The 20,020-nt window shown below is 47.4% G+C and overlaps 1 protein-coding gene across 9 annotated transcripts in view; it reads right to left on the bottom strand.

Moving 5' to 3' along the window:
* The window catches only part of Fam193b (family with sequence similarity 193 member B), a 33,613-nt gene extending 13,994 nt beyond the window's left edge, over positions 1-19,619 (bottom strand). For 2 of the 9 annotated variants that reach the window (XM_052156318.1, XM_052156320.1), the window contains exons 1-4: positions 19,302-19,619; positions 3,961-4,200; positions 2,221-2,452; positions 959-1,334 (exon numbers count right to left, since the gene is read on the bottom strand). In XM_052156318.1, the coding sequence (XP_052012278.1) occupies positions 959-1,334; positions 2,221-2,452; positions 3,961-4,200; positions 19,302-19,511 (1,058 nt within the window). In that variant the 5' untranslated portion in view covers positions 19,512-19,619. Of the gene's footprint in view, positions 1-958; positions 1,335-2,220; positions 2,453-3,960; positions 4,201-12,787; positions 12,849-18,217 lie in introns of those variants that run through there. The other 7 variants (XM_052156322.1, XM_052156324.1, XM_052156321.1 and 4 more) reach the window with 7 other exon arrangements.
* Between the last annotated feature and the right edge of the window lie 401 nt (positions 19,620-20,020).

The raw sequence follows: 20,020 nt of genomic DNA, 5'->3' as shown, positions 1-20,020 counted from the left end.
GAAAGCTGTGGGAGCACCCGTCCAGAGCGCGGCAGCAGACGGGGAGATGTCCGACTGGGAAATGCAGAGCCTTGTCAACCTATCACAACGCTGCCTGCCGTCGATACGTTCACTTTCAGGAACCGTTAACAGCCACAGAGCTGCTTCTCCGGCTCTGAAGGGCCCAGATCTACTTAAGGCCAGGCTCTTCACAATAGTATTTCTCCTGGTCACAAATTTGGAAACAAACCAGATTTGATGGCGCACACTTTTAACCCCGACACTCAGGAGGCAGAGACAGGTGGATCTCTGAGTTTGAGGCCAGCCTGGTCTACAGTGAGAGTTTCAGGATAGCCAGGACTACATGAAGAAACCCTGCCTTCAAAAACAAAACAAACTGGAAATGCTTCAATGTCCGGGGATGGAAGAAAATAAATTATGCTACAACTGTAGAGTAAGATATTACAAAGATATTTAAGTTTTAAACAAAGTTTTTAATTAGGGAAATGATCACGCTATTTAAGCAGTGTTGCCACATAGGTCAGAGGTGGTAAGAACCATCTGTAATCCCACTAGCAGAGGCTAGGCAGGAAGTTCCCAAGTCAGAAGGCTAGCTTGGGATACATGGCAAGAGCCTGTCTCAATATGAAGAAAATAAAAAATTGCTACATAAAATATGTATCAAATAAAAACCAAATGATGCCATTTATGTACAGAAGTATTTTTAAGAAAACAGGCCACAGTGCTGGAAGTTTCTCTTCAGGTTGTGAGGACCCTACCCTTTCTTACATCTGAACTGTTCTAAGCTTTAAAAATTTATAATTGAAAAAAACAATGGGAAAAAACCCTTAATTTAGAGCTTATTTATTTTTGGTGCTAAGGAATGATACAGGACCTTCTGTAGCCATTTCTTCCAGACCAATCCAAACTCTTTGGCTCCGGCGAGCAGGGAGTGGGGCCCTTCATGGCACTCACTTACCTGTGAGTGCTAGGGAGTGGCTGAGAGCTGGGCGGTGGGAGGAGAGGCCCACTGCAGTGCCCGCTGCAGGGGTGGCTGCACCCCGAGGGTGGTGGAGGCATCTTCAGGAGTGGCATGCTGGTGGAGGGCAGATGAGGGCTCTGACATGGCCCTGGGGGGTGGGCGGCAGTGGCAGCAGCCATAGGGCACTCTGAAGCCTGGGTGGGGACAGGTGCTGCTTGGGTGGTGGGCGGCAGGTGTGGGTGGGACGCCGAGCTGAAGGAACCAGGGTGAGAAGGAATCAGAGATGCTGGATGGGGGGGAGGGCCAGTGGGGCTGTTAGGGGGAGCAGTGAGGTCTGGGTGCTGGTGGTTCTCCGAGACAGGGAAAGCCTCACCTGTGGGTGGAGGGGAGAAAGAGGGGTCAGACCTGGAAGGAAAGCCCACAGGCTCTCTGCCACATCATCCTGCTTCCTGTGACCAGAGGACACAGCCTATAGCACAGCTGCCATAAAATGTGTGGGTAGGCATTCCACTGGAGTGGCTTGAGCATCCCAAGCCTTAGGAGGATAATGGCTCGGCTGCAGTGTGGACAGAGAATGTCTAGTTTCTCCAAGGCATTCAAGACGCCTAAGAGAGGAAGCTCTAGCAACCTTGGGATCTACCTTTGGCCACATGGACCAGAGCAGCCAAGGTATGCCTGACTCCTAGGAGGCTGCAGATTTCTGACTGAAGTAGGAAAAGGCTTTGACGAGTCTCTTCAGCTCAAGGACTAACATAACTGGAATGATGTGCTCAATTCACAGAACTTGACATTTGAACAACTTTCCATTTAGAAGTATGGCATTAATAATCCAAAGGCTTTCTCCTCTGGGTCTTGAGTACTGGTATTGAGTTTAAGGAGATTCCTGTGGCCTGCCAGCCTGCCAGCCTTTCGGGGTAGATAGTGCTATCTATCCCTAAGGTCGACAGAACAAACCAAGGAGGCTGAGAAGCAGAGGCTCAGCCTGTCGATGGGATAAAGGGCAGGTGGACATGACCCTTCCTATTACAATGTCAGTAATAACAGTGAGGGCAAACTTCTCTGTCGGCAGTATTTGTAACTTCAGAGTCTTGCAGCATCTTCCAGAGATAGCAAAGGTCTAGGCTGTCCTGCAGCCATCAGAACAGGTCCATGTTTACTAATTTTATTAACCTAGTTCCTCACTGACTAGGCCAAAGTAGAGAAGGTGAACAGCTACCTACATAGATGGGGGCCCAGAACTTTCCAAAGCTTAGACTCACCAGGGATGGCAGGAGGACTCCCAAGCGAGCTGCCTGGCACAGCCCCGCTGGAGTGTGGGGAATTCCAGAGGCCTGAGAGCTTATGTGCTGACAGGAACGAGCTGGGATCCCAGTCCCCTGAGTTCCCATGGCAGGAAGAGGAGGAGGAAGATGAGGATGATGAAGAGGACGAGGATGAATGAGAGTCACCCCCACAAGACTGTGATTTGCAGGATGTGTGTGACAAGGAAATCTGGAAAGGAGAAAGAAAAAGGCTCATGGTCAAACAGTGGGGCTGACCTGGCGTCAGGCCTTAGGTTACGGCTGAAGCACAGTCAGCTTGGGCCAAGCACGGTAAGGACTATGGTGTTCCCAGCTGTGTGACTGACTGTGTGGATGGGGGCAGAGCCTGGCTCTGAACATGGGTCATGTGATGGTGAGGAGCTGCCACCCAGATGACAGGACTTTAAATCACGAGTGCGGTTTGGGGTCATGCTCCTCCGGACCCTTTCTTTCTCCTTCCTGCCATTTTTTTTTTTAATTTTTGAGACCTTATTTTTATTTTATGTGTATGAGTGTCTGTCTGAATGTATGTCTGTGTACCATATGCCAGAGGAGGACATCAAATCCCCTGGGACTGGAATTACAGTAGATTATGAGCCATGTGTGGCTTCTGAGAACCAGACGCCCTGCTCTGGAAAGGGCAGCCAGTGCTCTCAACCACTGAGTCATCTCTCTAGCCCCAGACTTTCAATTATTTTTTTTATTTCTTTGGGTATTTTTCGAGACAATGTCTCTTTAGGGAGCCCTGGGTGTCCCGGAACTCACTAGGTAGAGAAGGCAGGCTTCAAACTCACAGAGGTCTGCCTGCCTCTGCCTCCTGAGCACTGGGACTAGAAGGAGTGCCACCATTCCTTTCCTTTCTTCCATTTGGGATGCACATCTGTGTGTGATGTGTGAATGCACATGTGTGTAAGTACAGATGCTTGTGAGTCATCGTGTGCGTAGAGGTCAGGGGGCAACCTTGGATGCAGGCCCTCCCCATCCTTGTTGGTTTGCCATTGTGTCAGCAATGTTAGCTGGCCCACCAGCTTCTAGGCACTGTCCTGCCTCCACCTCCCAGTTTACTGCAGGAGCCTGGGGTTACAGATGTGCTCCACCCGGTGTGGGTTTATGTGGATTCTGAGGACTCCAACTCGGGGCCTCAAGCTTGTGTGGCAGGTGCTTTTTCCCAGTGAGTCCCCTCCCCAGACCGACTTCCTTCCTTCTTCTCCAGCACTAAAGAATGAATCCAGAGCTTTGTACACAAGACAACATTCTACTACTGAGCTCCATTTCCAGCCCCAAAGCAAGAAGTCTTGAAAACTGAATGGATTCTGGGTAAATGGAAGTCTGGGTAAATGAGGAATCTAGCTAATAAGAATGGACAGCAGTCTTTCACGGCTCCTAGCCATTACTGATGTCTTCTGACTGAGGCACGCCTCAGACCTCCACTGGTGTTTCATTCTGCTGGCCTTTCAAGTGGCCACAGGGCTGAAGGCATCAGGGTCAGGTGACGGATAGGAACAAAATGATCTACGTCCACTAGTGGGCCTGTCTCTTCTTCCCTCGAATCTGAACCCAGTTCACAAATACTAAGTGCAGCCGGGTGGTTTCTCTGAGCAGCGTGGGCAGAGCCTCCTGCGGCCAGGGGAAAGAGCTCAGCTTCCTGAGGGAGGCAAGCAGCTCTGCGTCCAGGGTCGCCTGTCAGCTGTTACCTACCGCCACTGCACGGTCTCCACCTGTCTGCCTCTCCTCCTCCATGCTCTTGCGGCAGCTCTGGCAGACCCACAGAGGCAGCTCGCCTAGGAGGTTCTTGACGAGCTTTGGCATGAAGTCAGGGGGCAGCTTCTCACCCTGCAACACCAGTCCATTTTGTGAAGGGCCTTCTTCCCAGCCTTTGCGCTCGCGGTGACACAGCAGGCAACAAGTGTGCACAGACTGGCTGGAGGTAGGGGGAACCTGTCCAACACACAGACACAGGGTTCCCAGGGGGGGAAAGGCTGCCTTAGAAATGATGCTAACATCATTAATAACACCACTCACTCATCACGTGCCAGGCGCTGGGACAGGCACTTTAGAAACATAATTTAGTTTTAGTCCTTGTAACAGCTCTGCAAACCAGGTGTTCTTATTCCCATTTTTTAAAGATGAAGAAACAGGTTTCAAGAAGTTAAATGAGCTGCCCAAGGTTACAGAGCTAGTGAATGATTGAATCCCAGTAAATGTAACTCCAAAACTCATGCTCAGATGTCCTCAAAATATCAAAACTACAGAGATGCTCCTTCCCTCTCTGAAGAACCTAGGAAGGGCCACAGATCTTTGTAGGACAGACCAGCCTTCAGCTGGAAGGAAAATGGACTTTCCATCCTCGAAGAGTGAGGAAGAACATGCGTATTTTCCAGAGATGAACCATCAATCCCTTTAGCACTGCAGCAAGATTCTGGAGAAGGGTTTGTAGAGATGTAAACAGGCAGGGAGAGACAGACCCTCGGGCTCTTTTGGGTAAGGATGGTAGAAAAAACCTGGACTCTGGGTCAGACAGACACACACTCCATCTCAGCGTCAGCACGGTCAGCTGACAACCTTGAACCAGCTAGCTAAGCTCCCTGAGCTCTGCTTCCCGCCCAGCTACAGAGTGGCACAGGCAGGCCACAGCCCAGACCCAGGCCGTTACCCTGCCTGCTTCTTTCCTTGGCAATAAATCTGACCCATCATTTACCTCTGCAGGTTCCCTTCGCACTGGGGTCGCTGGGAACCTACTTATATTTATAGTTCCAATTAATGATTTTCCTCTATTTTCCCATCCTAGACTCCCTCCACTGATGCTGCACATGGCCCACCTTTTGGCCCAACAGGACATTAGCAGACAAGCTGGCAGCATCAGTGTGAATCGTGTGCATGCTCTGCTTGTGTCCTGGCATGGATGGTCTGCATGAGTTTGTGCCTCTGACACACTATGAGGGAACAGGAGAAAATAGGAGTGTTCCTACCTAACCAGTCAGCTGATGAGATCTGAGTGAGCCCAGCTAAAACCAGACAGGCCTGCCTGGAGCTGCAGGGACACTCCATCAAGCAGCAGGTTCAGGAGAAGTAGTAAAGTCTTAAGTGACTAGGCTGCAGGTAGTTTGTTCATAGCAACAGAGAACTTGCACATAAGTTTACCCTCCACTAGATACTGTGTTTGCAAGGAGTGTTGTTTCCTGTGACATGGCCTCCTCACAATGAATTGGGACCAGAGAACCCTGAAGGCAGCCATGCTGCTGCCATCCACTGACCTGGGCCCTGGTTTCTTCCAGAAGGACCCAGCAGTGACAACAGGAGGAAAAGAAGACTCAGGGAAGTGTAAGGACTGGAGAGAGAGTTTCCCAGACAAAGACATTTACAAGTGAGAGTTATAAAGCACACAGTCAAACACTCTGTCAAGGGGAAGTGCAAATGGGACTCATTCACTGTGTCCTCTCACAAGCACGGCAGGTTAACTAAGAAGGGTTAGAGACATGAAAGCAAAGGAGGGCTTTTGAAACGTAAGCTTAAGTATGTATCTGTTGTGTGTGTTGCACACAGGTAAGAGGATGCGTTGCTGGAGCTGCTCTCACCTCTCACCATGTGGGTTCTGGGGGCTGAACTCAGGTTCTCAAGTTTGACAGCAAGTTCCAGTAGTTGTTAAGCCATCTCATGGGCCCCAAAGGTAGAGTTTTTGAGAACAGCACTTAGGACATTTTTCAAAGGTGTAAGACAAGTTATAGTTAACTGCAGGTAGACAGGGGAAGGCTCCGGCATGCAGGGCTTGGAGCCTAGTGGCATCTAAAAATGCCATGGGCATCCCAGGACAAGGATCCACAGGACAGCTCTCAGCTCACTAGGACATGATGGTCATAAAATCCTGACGTGGGGTTGTTGTTGCTAGGTATTTTCTTTGTTTCATGAATGTCAGGCTGGCTTTAAACTCATTATTCAGCAGAGGGTGGCCCTGTATTCCTCATCTTCCTGCATCTACTCCTAAGTGCGAGGATTATGGGCATGTGCATGTGCTAGAATGTCTGGTCAGGAAGAAGAGTTTGAAAATAGCAAAAATCTTTAAATCAGTCTTTTCTCCTCTCTCATGCTAGAGATCAAAATCAGGACCATGTACATGTAAAATTATTATAGTCTATAAAGTACAATATATAGGGATTTAAAATACTTAGGTTTTATGTGTTTTTGTTGTTGTTGGTTCCCCCCACGCCCCCCAAGACAGGGTTTCTCTGTGTAGCCCTGGTTGTCCTGGAACTCACTCTATAGACCAGGCTGGCCTCAAACTCAGAAATTCACCTGCCTCTGCCTCCCAGAGTGCTGGGATTACAGGCGTGCACCACCTCCACCCAGCGTTGTTGGTTTTGAGACTGCATCTACATAGCCATAGGGTAGCCTGGAACTCACAATGTAGGTCAGGCTAGCCTTGAACTCAAAAGATCCACTTTTCTTTGTCTCCCTAATGCTGGGACTAAATTCCAGTACTATGTCTGACTAATATAGGATTTTGAGAAATAATTCAAGTGCATACTGTATACCCCACAGTACAAAAAAAAAAAAAAAAAAAAAAAAAAAAAAAGCCTTCTCAGAGCTGGAGTGATGGCACAACAATTAAAAGCACTGACTGTCATTCCAGAGGACTTGGGTTCAATCCCCAGCACTCCATGGAAGCTCACCAAAATGCCCTAACTCCATTTCCAGAGGCCACGCCTCTCTTCCGGCCTATGCTCAAACTGGGCATGTACATGGTACACAGTCATACATGTAGGTAGCATACTTATATAGATAAAAAAAAATTTTAAATTTATTTATTTATTATATGTAATAGTTGTCTTCAGACACCCCAGAAGATAGCATCAGATCTTGTTACAGATGGTTGTGAGCTACCATGTGGTTGCTGGGATTTGAACTTAGGACCTTCGGAAGAGCAGTCAGTGCTCTTAACCACTGAGCCATTTCTCCAGCCCTAGATAAAAATTTTTAAGATGCTTTCTCTACTTTCTTTCAGAAGCAAACACAGAATTGTTATCACTTTAAGCATGTGACCAGTGTGAGTAACTGCGGGAAGGGCTGTGGCACAGCAGCAAACACAGGCTTTGGTGCTCACCCTGCACAGCCATGTGTGGCGCTGACCAGGTCCTGCTTGCTCCCTCTGCTCATCTAGAACGGGATTAATCCTAATCTGTAGGGTCAGCTTTGAGAATGCAATGCGATCAAGAACTTCCTTCAGCTCAAAGCACACAGTTCTCAGCTAAACAGAGGGTACTAATGACACGAAAGGAATCAAGGAAACAGTAAATGGCCACTGAATCATATACAGCTGAGAACTTGTCATACACAACAAGTGCAAGATACTAGATATCATTTTTGGGGGTAGGGCTTGGGGGTTGACAAGATCTCACAGTACAGCCGAGGCTGCCCTTAAACTTGTAGTAATCCTCTGCTTCAGCGTTCTTTCTATGTGCGAGGATTACAGTTATAACCCTTTTGTTGGGCTTCTGTTAAACATCTTAGTGTCTGCCTTTAACCCAGGAAGTCAAAAGCTTAAGTCCCCCAACACCCTGCACCCCTTGCTTCTCCCTTGTTAAAGGGGGACTTCTACTTTAGACCTGCTCATCTCCATTTCCTGACAAAGAGTTAAAGCCTTTAAGGCCTCAGCATAAATCCACACCCCTCTAGACAGTCCTAGAGGGAAATGGCTGTCCCGGCTCACGGTGAGGACCAGCCTGCCCTCAAACTTCTCTCGCCTGCCTTCCCAAGTGTTTCCTATTGAGTACAGGTACTCAGCAGGGCCTGGCTCAAGGCTAACTCCTCAGATCTGTGAAGCATCCTCACAGCATTCCAGTTGGCAGGCACCGTGGTGAGACCATCCTTGAAATGACTGCTTCCTACAGAGCAGGTTCTCACCCTCTCTAGCCTGCATGGCTCTGATTTCAAATCTGCAAGGAGCACAGTAAGATGTTCCCAGCTAAGGAAACAATGTGACTCTTTCTCAAGCTAAATGAGGCCACAAATAAACGAACGAGCCATTAATGAAAGTCATCCCATAGGGCAGGCTGTCTTCCTGATAAAGGAAGAAACAGACATGGAAAGTTAATTAAGCTTTAATTGAAGCACGGACACCATCTGCATCGCACAGACTTGCCCAAAGGTCTAAGTAACAGTAGAAAAAAACAAAACAAAACAAACCACTCAGTGAAAGGGATCCAGACAGCAGGCACTTAATTTCTAAAGCAGACCCTTTCTTTGGCTGTTTGTTCCTTACAAGTCTGAATTAACTATTCACAATCCTCTCTTAAGTCTAGTACACTTTTTCCCAGGACCATGCAATTTGGAAGGCCCCCCACCCCCAAAGCCTTCAGGCTCTGATGTCTTTCTTTGGATACAAGGTGCTATGGAGCTGGAAGACTTGCTAGTTGTTGTTTTGATAAAGGGTCTCACAGCCAGGGATGGGGTACGGGAACAGTGGCAGTACACACCTCTCATCCCAGCACTTGGGAGGCAGAGACCCAGGAATATCTAAAGTTTGAGGTCAGATTGGTCTACAGAGTTCCAGGACAGCCTACAGAGGCTTTACAGAGAAACCCTGTCTTGAGGGGGGGGAAAAAGAGCGGGGGCAGCATTCACTATAAACTCAGACTACCATTGGACTCACAGTCCTCCTGCCTCAGCCTTCTGAGTCTAGGACTATGGTGTGTGCCACCACACCTGTCTCTTGACATATCCACCTCTGCTTTAATTTTTATTTACTTTCGTAAGTATGTTTTTATTAAATTACGTCTATATGTGTTTACAGGTGCTTTTGGACACCGGAAGTGATTATAATTTATAACCAGAGATAATTTATAGGCAGTTGTGAGCCACCCCAAAATGGGTCCTGGGAATCAAACTCGGGGCCTTTGCAAGAGTAGTACATGCTCTTAACTACTGAGCCATGTCTCCAGCTTTCGCTCTGAAACTATATTGAGTGTGTGTCTGTGTGCAATATACACAATGGCACATGGGTGGTCAGAAAAACAACATTCAAGAGCAATTTCTCTTTCTACTACGTGGTTCCAAGAATTCAACCAAGGTTATTAGCTCTGGCAGTATGAATCTTTACTGCTAAACCCTCTTGCCAGCCCATATCTCTGTTTTCATTGTTAAGGGTAGTGAAACGCCCAAGACCCAAGCAATGTCACAATTCCTTTCATTAATGCTCTGGCTGAGCGAGCTCCGGCTCAGGCTTCTAACTGCAGTGCGTGTGACTTCTCAGTCCTGGCAAACATATAGTCTCTATGCCTTGAGTCTGTGAATCCAGGCTCTCCACGCAGTTCTCCAAGCTGTATTGTTATTTCTGAACAAAAACATGGCCATCAAGTGAATGAAAACAGCCAGTAGTTTTTTAATTCCCAAAGATTCAGGGAACTAATTCTTTTTTTTTTTTTTAAAGATTTATTTATTTATTATATGTAAGTACACTGTAGCTGTCTTCAGACACTCCAGAAGAGGGAGTCAGATCTTGTTAAGGATGGTTGTGAGCCACCATGTGGTTGCTGGGATTTGAACTCAGGACCTTCAGAAGAGCAGTCAGTGCTCTTAACCGGTGAGCCATCTCTCCAGCCCCCAGGGAACTAATTCTTAAACCCAGAAGGCCCAGGCATCAGCTAATTGTTCCTATTCACCTTAGATTAAATTTCTAAAGCAAAACATGAAGAAAAAGTTCTAGTGGTTCTGTTGATTTTGTATTTTGCCAAAAAGATTTCTAGGTAACTTTTTCACTCTTCAAGGGAAGCCAGAGCCTCTCCTCTCCAGGAGGGATGGCCCACAGGAAACTGGCTGGAGTGTGCACATTCCAGGGCAGGGGAGCCAGGGTTCAGGAAGCTGGGATGTGTGGCCACTGCACCCAGTGTCTCTGCTCCCCTCCCACCCAACTACTTCTACTTGGTCCAAGAAGCACTAAGTTTCTTTTTTTTTATTCCATGCAATACCAGTTTTACCTTGAAAAAAATGTCTTTGTTATTTAGACAAGAATATTAGCAGACACTTCCTCAAAAGAATAAATAAACAAAATAAAACCCTTACTTCAAGAAAAACTGTCAAGTATTTATGGCCAATGATAAAAATTCAAGCTTTCAATCAAAAATTCAAATGTGAAAGTCAGGCATGGCGGCTCATACCTCCACCCCAGCACTCAGGAGGCTGAGGTCGGAGGATTACCATGAGTTTGTGGCCATACTGGGCTGCATAGTGAGAATCTAAACAAACAAAAACTTAGATTTGGGAAAGTTTGGATCACTTCCCATGAGCTTTAGAGTGTCTCAATACTTAACTGAGAAATTGGTGTTATTAACAAATGTTATTTTTTGGCATGATAAATAAAATCCATTTCCGAATGACGAAAGCATGATTTCACAGAATTATGCATTTGTGAGGAATCCATCTGAAGTGCTAGATACACATCAGATTTTATTGTTTTCACTCCTGTTTGGAGGAAGGGTCTTACTACATAGCTTTGGCTAGCCTGGGCCTTGCTATGTAGACCAGGTTGGCTTGAACTCAGAGATCTGCCTGCTTCTGGGATCAAAGGCATGTACAATCGTGCTAGGCTCAGACAACGGATTTTTAGTGTAAAATAAATACAAAGACTTAACATTGAGCTCATGGCTTTGTGCAGGGTGAACAGGTTGTGCATAATCTGTGCATACAGGTGCCTGTACCCAGAAGAGCTTGTGGAGGCCAGAGGAGGGTGCTGGGTGCCTTCCTCTCTCACTCTCTGCCTGATTTCCTCGACACTGGATCTCTCCAATCTGAACTCATCATTTTTGGCTAGGCTGGCTGGTGGGCTGATAAGCCTCAGCAAGCCTTGTGTCTGCACATATTCCACCCCCAGCTCCATGCTGGCGTTACAGGTATACAAGACCATACTAGTTTTTCATTTGAGTGCTGAGGGTCTAAACTCTGATCCTCCCACATACACAGCATGCCTCCTTCCCCAACTTTACTCTATTAAAAATTTGCAAAATGAAAACAGGACCATTTTCCTATCTTAATATATAAAATTAAACATATATAATTCTTAATTTTAAAATAACACATTTCTTTATTATTATTGTGAGTATACATGCATTCATGAACAAGAGCATACACACCATATATATGTGTAAACATTAAAACAAGTTCAGGAGTCTCCTCTCCTTCCCCCATGCAGATCCCAGGGACTGAGTTCAGCTCATCAGGCTTAGCAGCAAAAGCCTTTACAATAATTCTTATCAGCAATTATATAGCTTGTGGTGTATCTGAGCAGCTTTTGGGACATGACTTTATACTGGCTTTTTTTCCCAGTTTGTCAAGTGTCAGAGAATAACCCTGATCAGCAGAGCAGATAGACCCCAAGATCTGTTCAGAAGCTGGACTGAATTTCAACATTCAGCCTGGTCTCCTCCCAGGAGTTCCTCCCAGTCCCAAGAGTTCTCGGATGTTTGTACCAGATTTCCCAAGACACATGCTGTATCTAGTCAGCTGCTCTGCAACGGGTTCCAAATTCTATTCTGAAATAGCCCATGAGAGTACTGTCCTCTCAAGATACTAAACTCCAAGAGCCTCCCTGACCCCAACAGCTACAATTTCTCACACCCAGCACTGTCCCACACCCTGGACAACTCTGTGGTAAATTCCTAGCATCTATAAGATCCTAGTCAAAGGTCAATGAAACTTTCTGAACTTTCTAAGTTAACATAATTTTTTTTAGTGTGACACCTGTCACATTGTGCCATATTCCTGGCAGAAAGTAGCTCTTTGAGGCATGGAGTGGCTGTTGATCATTTACATATGTTCAGAAACCAAGTATGGCTTGTTATCTGTCACATAGCAGGCATTCATTAAGTAAATGGGATTTTAAAGGCCTTCTGTCTCAGTTATTTAACATCAGGAATAGAATTTCAAACAGCACAGCCAGTCCCTTTCCTGACCTGCTATGCGGAAGGCATGGTTCTGGTGAGAAGGCAATCAGAACTAAGATTCCAGAATTCCAGAAATCAGAGCTGCGGCTAATGCCCCACGAACTGACCAAACCCCACCCCAGTGGTCTACAACTTTTACTGCAATTCTTATTCAAGCGTGATCCTTCCAGTAGGCAGAAAACTGCTTCATTTTCTAAGGCCAATTAGTAGAGAAGCTTCTTTGGTCCTATAAGCTGAGTAAGGACAAAGCAGTGAGCTAGCTTGGCTAGCTGATCCTAAGGTGCCCACGAGCCTAACCAACACACTCAACTGCTGCAGTACTAGCAGCCAGAGAAAGGCCCATGCTGTTCGTTTACCCAAATGCTTGGGCCAACTGCTGCTCTACTCCTTTTAACTCCAAGACAGGTCTCTCCCTGTGAAAAGAGCATGAACTTTGGAGACATTTGTTCTAAGTTCAAATTCTTGTTCTGCCATTTTCAGTATTTTGAGTATTACTCAAATTCTGAGTCTCAGGTTTCTCAATTTATGAAATGGGAATAACACCATACTTCACAGAGTTGTGAGGACAGAAGGAAATAAATTATGTAAAGTACCTGGCCTGGGTCTGGCACACAGTAGGTGCCCAATACCCGTTAGTTTCTTTCCTCTTCTGCCCTGGAAGAAATGATAGGGAAACTTACTAAGTAAGACTTGCCCAAACCAAATTTATTACTTGAAGCACAGGACAGAGAACTAACCAGGAACCTTCACGGCATCTTGAACCCCATGGTATATAACACGGCCCTTGCTTCCTAATAAGAATCTTCAGTTAGCAGCTCCTCCGGTCCTTTCTTCCTGACTTAGTTTCCCCACATTCCTTTTCAGTCTAAAGATACCTATTTCTTTCATTCTAATGGGGGAAATCAGAAAAGGAGTCATGAGTTTTGGGTAGAGGATAAAGGGGAGACAGGCAGATTGTGAAACTGCTGCATGTTCCTCCTGCTTCTCTGCTAATGGCTACCTAATTTGAAGGATGAGGATGATATAGAAGGGGCAAACTCAGACACTTCCTAGGATACAAGCTTGTCTTGGTTTTAACTGCCCAAGAAGGCCCATTAAATACTACTTTCCCCAGTTACAAATCCTCCAAGTTCTTAGTCAGAATGAACAGGGATCTCTACAACAGAGTAACCTCCTAACTTAACTACAAACTAACAAACAAAAGAAAAGACAGGATTTTACTATGTAGCCCTGGCCAGCCTGGAATTCACAATGTAGACCTAGCTGCCTCTAAACTCATACAAATCTTCCCACCTCTGCCTCAAATGCTGGGATCACAGGCATGCACCACCATGCATGGCCCTAGCTCACGTTCCTTAGTTGTTTAAGTCTCTACAAGACTTTCAAAGAGACAGTGTTCTAAGCATCACTGTGTTCCAATCATTCAGCAGAGACACATAGCAGGCTAATATACAACAGAAGACTAGCAGTTGAGCAGTGAACTCAAAAAGTGGAGGAAGGTGAGTCTTTTGGTTTTGTTTCTTTTTTTTAATTTTAAGTGTATGAATATTTCACCTGCACGCATGTCTGGTGCCCATAGAGGCCAAAAGAAGGGGTTGGGTCCTCCAGAACTGGTGTTACAAACAGTGTGATCCACTCTGTGGGTGCTGGGAATCGAACCCAGATCCTCTGGTAGAAACCTGTGCCACCTCTTCAGTCCATTTTTGCTTTTTACATGATGCTAGGAATCAAACCTAAGGCCGTAGACTTTATACAGGCCTTCTGCCATTGAGCTTTACCCTCGGACTCTAGTCCCTTAAAACAAAACAAAACAAAACACAATGCTAGACTTCCTCAAGTGAGCAGCTCCCAGATCCAGCCTCACTCAGCATCACCTATTAGAATGGATCTTGGATGGGCTCCGGCCCTAGTTGGATAGATAGTTGGACAGATAGTTAGATAGTCGGATAGTCGGATAGATAGATAGTCAGATAGATAGTCGGATAGATAGATAGTCGGATAGATAGATAGTCGGATAGATAGGGCACAGATGGGGCTGAACGAAGCATGTGGCTGTCGCTAGGCTGGGTGGGAGTCATGGAATAGAGAGCAACCCCAGCTGCCTCTCGCAGATTTACCTTCTCACGCTGTCAGAGGGTCGACCATACTATCTGCCTCCCTACATCACACCATCCCTTGCTTCCTCAACTGCCCAAGCCACCTGCAGGGGAGTACAGCCTGACTCCTCCGTGCTCTCCAAATGAGTCCTCCCTTCTTTGTAGACTAGCGGTTCTCCACCTGTTGGTCCTGACCCCTTGGGTACTCTTTCACAGGGTTTGTCTATCAAATATCCTCCTGCATATCAGATATTTACATTATTACTCATAACTGAAGCAAAATTACAGTTATGAAGTAGTAGCAAAAATAATGTTATGGTTGAGGGGGCACTATGCATGAGGAACTGTATGTATTAAAGGGTCTCAACATTAGGAAGGTTAAGAATGTCTGTCGTTGACATGACTTTCTTTCTCCACCTTCTTTTCTGGAGATATTCAACCATAACGACTAGGCTCTAAGAAGTTTCTCTGCCTCAGCTCTCCCTAGTTACCATAAAAGCAACAATCACCTGCAGTTAGAGCTACTGCTGTGCTAAGTGCCTGACAGGTGTGACTTGCTGGTCCCTAACATTAACCAAGTAAGCCTGGACTCACTGTCATTTTATAAAGGAGTAAACAAACCAAGGAGGCTTAAAACACTCCCAAAGGCCACTTAAGAGGATGCAGGGCTCGCTGTACCATATGAGCTCCCTAATGACAGGAACCAGGTTTCATTTGCTTCTCCTTTGCAGTTAGTCCATTAAGGGCTCTGGCATTAAGGGCTCACTTAGTGTTGGTAGAACAAATGAATGCTAGACAAGAGGACAGTGTATGCCATACCTGGCCTGAGTGAGTATCAGGGAATCAGCACTGTGAGGTATCCAACAGCCACACGTTGTACAATAAAGATCTCCCATAATGCATACCCTTAAAGTGATTTAATTAAAATAGTCCCTACTCTAAAGATTTCTAGGTGCAGTAAGTAAAAGTGTTATGATTATAATCATCCATCTATTATTAGACATTAAGCTTGTAACTCTAAGATATCTTAAGGAAACTAAAAACTCTTGAGTGGGCAAGCCCTTATCATCCACTGTCACTGGCATTTCTGCAATGAGAGTCCTTTCTGGTTTACAAAAAGCTGGGTGGTTCTAGGCAAGGGGTCCCCCTGATTACTTCCTCCCACTGGCCATGGAAGTGGTGCAGACACAAGCCAGCAGGGAACAGTCTGAGGACAGGAACTACCTTGACCTTCTGTGTACCTCAAACAAAGGCCCTGGTTACAGAGATCATTTTGAAGCTTGCTGAATGAATTAAACATAATGAAATGGTTTCAATAACGGTCCTAACTGATCACCTTAGCCAGTTCCTCAAGGGAACAGATTTACTCTCAGCACTGAAAGAAGCAGGTCTCCAGAGGCCCTTTACACTAAACTGGACTGTCCCAGGAGACGCTGTAGGGATGCAAGGGAAGGGCAGAGTGAGCTCATTGCCAAGCACCCCAGTTCCATTAGCAAGTCTCCCGGCTTCTGAGCGCACACAGGCTGCAAGCTGAATGGTTTGGGACTCAAGTCAGCTGGAAGCAGTAGTAGGTAAGGCTGGCTTTGGCCACACGACACAGCTCCTGCTGCCATCCTAGGCTGGCTTTGGCCACACGACACAGCTCCTGCTGCCATCCTAGGCTGGCTTTGGCCACACGACACAGCTCCTGCCCATCCTAGGCTGCTTCACATTCTGTGGATGAGGCTCAAACAGGGAAAGCAGCAGCTCTGAGACACAAAGCGTGAGGAGAGGTGGGGAGCTAAACTCAAGTCCTCAAGCTGTTCTCACGGCCTCCACCTTCCCACCATCCATTGCTAGTAAGACAGTACCTGTTTAAGCTTTATCTTGAAGTAAAAGAGGGTTGGAGAATTTGGGTGAATAGACCTGATTTAGTGGGCGAGAACAACTGAAAGGCCTTTGGGATCCCAAAAATCTTAAGAGATTGTATCCGTAAGTGTCCAGGTTACACGAGTGAGCTCAGAGTTACCGAGAACCATGGGGCTGGAGCCAGGCACTGCCACTCAAGCGCTCAGGATGACTCTTAGAGAGGCGTGGGTTCAGCATGAGCAAGGCTTTAGGGTTCTAAGAGGCACAGATGCAGGTATGAAACACGCTTTACTTCATTTTTTCCTATTGTTATCAAAATGGGTAATGTAGACTAGGCTAGCCTGTAATTTGCTATGTAGTGCAGACTAGCATTGAATTCAAAGCTATCCTCCTGCCTCAGCTTCCCAGGCGCTAGAATTACAGGCACAAACTACCGCCCCCTGCCACACAATTGCTTCAAAGCACCAACTTATATTAAGAATAAAAACAAAATAAAACAGTGTATGAGTTTGGGATCTTAGAATAAGTCTGTGGGTTGGATATAGTCTTATTTGCCACCCACAGACTTGGTTCAGCAGGTAACATTGAATTTCACCTTCCTTATTCACTCTATATCCAGACAAAAGTGAGGGAGGTTACATACCAAGACCCTTAAGAAAGGTATGTCAGCAGACAGAGCAATGAGCAGCCTCTACCCCGACACCAGGGACTTTTGACCAGAGCACAAAAAGCTGTTTCTTGAATCTCATTTCTACCCTTAGCAAAAAGTAGAGCCCGATGAGAGCTGATGTTTTAGTGTTTCAGTTCCCTTGCGTGTGTAAGAGTGAATTTTTATTTGATTGGATTGTTTTTGGCCTCGTGTTTATAAGTGGGAGTCATTTGTGTAAATGTTTAATTGCTGTGGGTTTCTGTTTCCCCATCTGAGAACAGGGTAATTGTAGTTACATCCTCTAGTTTGTTTACTAATATCTGTTAGTCACTAGGACAGGGATCTGGTGACCAGGTACAAGGTTCCTGCATTCTACGGTTTATATGGAAAAGCAGACAAAGAACTGTATCAGTAGTTAATGCATAAAATAAGTGTTAGATACTGAATATAGGGGAAGTGCAAAGGTTAGAAGCAAGGTATGCAGGCTGGAGACATGGCTCAGCGGTTAAGAGCACTTCTAAGGGTCCTGAGTTCAATCCCCAGCAACCACATGGTGGCTCACAACCATCTATAATAGGATCTGATATCCTCTTCTGGTATGTCTGAAGACAGCTACAATGTACTCATATACATAAAATAAATAATCTTTAAAAAAACAAAAAAAGGAAGGTATGCTAACCACCCAGCATGAATAAAGGAATGAATTCCTAGGTCAAGCAGTAGAACAGACAAGAATCTATAAAACCCTGGATCAGAGAAACTAATGAAGGTTCTGATTTTTGGGACAGCTGTATTTCAATGAATCTGAACAGTTAAGACACCATCCAAACTTTCTGGGCTATGTGACAGGGACCCTAGAGCACTGTATGTCTGAATGGGAAAGAAACAGGAAACCAGCCAGCCACCTCCACAGTCCTCTTCTGGATAACACTCTTGGTGGGGGTCAAAACAGGTTGGAAGGGGAAGCAGCATTCGGTTAACATCTAGACCCAGGCAGGAGCACAGTCCAACCTGCGACAGCCCAGGCTGCAGGGCAGGATGGCGGGCATGCTTCTGACATCCAAGGAATTGAGACACTTTCCTTAACTCAAAATCCTCTCACGGTGACACAAAGGAGACCAGCATCAAAAGTGGGTTACAGTGAGCACAGGTTCTGGCCTCATTCAATCTCTCCCTCGTTCACCTAGTTACTTCTCTGTGAAGGCAAAGCCTTGGACAGGCACGGAGGACACACGAATGGCATCCTCCTAGCCCCTGGTGTTCATAGTTCAGTGCTTGGGACAGACACATCAACAAGTTTCATCACGGAAGGAGAGGAGCCATTAAAGGGAAGCACAGAGGGTTGTGGGCACAGAGGGGGCACTTGGTATAACTGGGGAGGTCAGGGAAAGCCTTCCAGGAATGGTACCCCAAATGGCATCCCCACTCACATGCACAATTCCAGAGATTCTACTAGAAGGCTGTCAAGAGCATGCCTTCAGCTGCACCAGCCTCCCAGAGTCCCCTGCTGCCCGATGCAGTGTCTGCAGAGCCAAACGCATCTTCCGCCACGCCTCATCCTCATCCGGGCGCTGCATCCGACCCTCCAAGACTCCTGCAGGGGCCTGCCTTCCTTGGCAGGCTCAGCCAAAAAACCAACTCAAAACTCTTTTGTCAGAGCAAGCTTAGGGCAAGCCACCCAGCCCCGGGTGCCACAACCCTCCCTGAGCAACTGTGGCCCACGCCACCCACCCCTCCCCGCCTCTCCTGTTCTCTCTTTTGCTCAAAAGAAAGTGACCTTCCAGGTGGCATGCTGGAAGCTTTAGAGAATCCTCGAGAATACTCTTACTCTCGCAGGATTCACCAAACTAGTGGACTGGCGGGGGTGGGGGTGGGAGTGGGGGCGCCTTAAGGGACAGGAGATAGGAGAAGAACAAGGGTTTCCTCCTTAGTGAAGTTGTTCTAACAATCTTTGAGGCCACCCGACTCTACTCCAACTGTTCTGCTGGGTAGGGAAAGGAGGGAGGTTCCGGAAGGCAGATGCAGAGCTACAGCTGTTGAGGGTAGCGGCTGCAGACGGTGCAGGGGAAGGAATGAAGCCGCTGGGGGCAGGGGGGCACACAGAGGCTGCAGCCTTGCAGGTTCCAGTGTCTTGAGATGATGGTCTTTTAGGGGCCGGGAGCGGGGGGGTGGGGGGTGGGAGATAGGTGGCTCCAAAGGGAAGAGGAGGGCAGAGAACTAAGCGGTGGTCTCAGGACCTGAGCCAGTCCCAGAGAGCATAAATGGTCAGAACATTTAACTCCGGAGTAGGGGTTGAACAGGTAGCTTTAGAAGGGTCGCAAGAGGGTTGGCTGAGCTTTGGCTTTGGAGAGGGGTCCAGCCTCCATTCTCGGCAAGGGGGTTGAAAGCTGCTCGGGACTTGGGATTTGGCCTCAGACCCACAGTATGGTCCATGCCCAATCCCGCCCCACTCCCGCTCCCGCTCTGGGGAGGTGTAAGCAGCCGGGCAGTCGGAGTCATCTTGCTCTATCCTACCTGAGGGCCTGGAGCCAGCTTGGGCTCGTCTTCCTCTCGGGGTCCGTCGCGATCCGGCTCCGCGGGTACCTCCGGGGGCCCTGCACCCGCTCCGGTTTCCAGGCTTGGCGGCGGCTGCGGCTCGGGTGCCTGGGGCTTCTGCAGCCCCGCAGCCCGCGCCCGCTCCCGCCGGCCCGCGCCACCGCTCGGCCTGCTCCGCCTCCGAGTCATGCTGCCTCTCGCGCCGCTTCCCGGCTCGCTGGCTCCTCTCGCGCCTCCGCCGCCGCCGCCGCCGCTCCCCTCACAGGACAACAGCCAATATGGCGTCGCCCGGTGCCCCTCCCCGCCTGCTGCCAACAGGTCAGAGGGCACGCTGAGTCTGCGCCGCCGCAGTCGCCTCTGAAGCCGCCAGCGCCATTTTTAATAAGGCACCTCCCTGTGTTTCGCTGGAGACCAGTCCAGGGCGAGATTCTATCCTAAGCACTAGTCAGAAAGGCTGCGACCTGCAGAAGAAACACATTTGGTGCGGCAATAGCGAACCTAGGAGCTCAATTGTCCATTAAATGATGAATGAATTACTAATTTTTGCCGCGAACCTTTCACACTCACCTCTTGGCTCCTCCCTACATCACTTGGCGACAGGTACAAATTATTCCCATTTTGCAATGGTCAAGCACTAGCTGCAAAATGCCTACCGAAGATTCCTAGATAGCATCCCAGCACACCTGTGGTCACCCTGA

This window comes from Apodemus sylvaticus, chromosome 14 (genome assembly GCF_947179515.1).
Source record: "Apodemus sylvaticus chromosome 14, mApoSyl1.1, whole genome shotgun sequence".
NCBI classification, from domain to species: Eukaryota; Metazoa; Chordata; class Mammalia; order Rodentia; family Muridae; genus Apodemus; species Apodemus sylvaticus.
The sequence above is the reverse complement of the archived record's forward strand: the minus strand, read 5'-3'. Positions and strand labels throughout refer to the sequence as shown.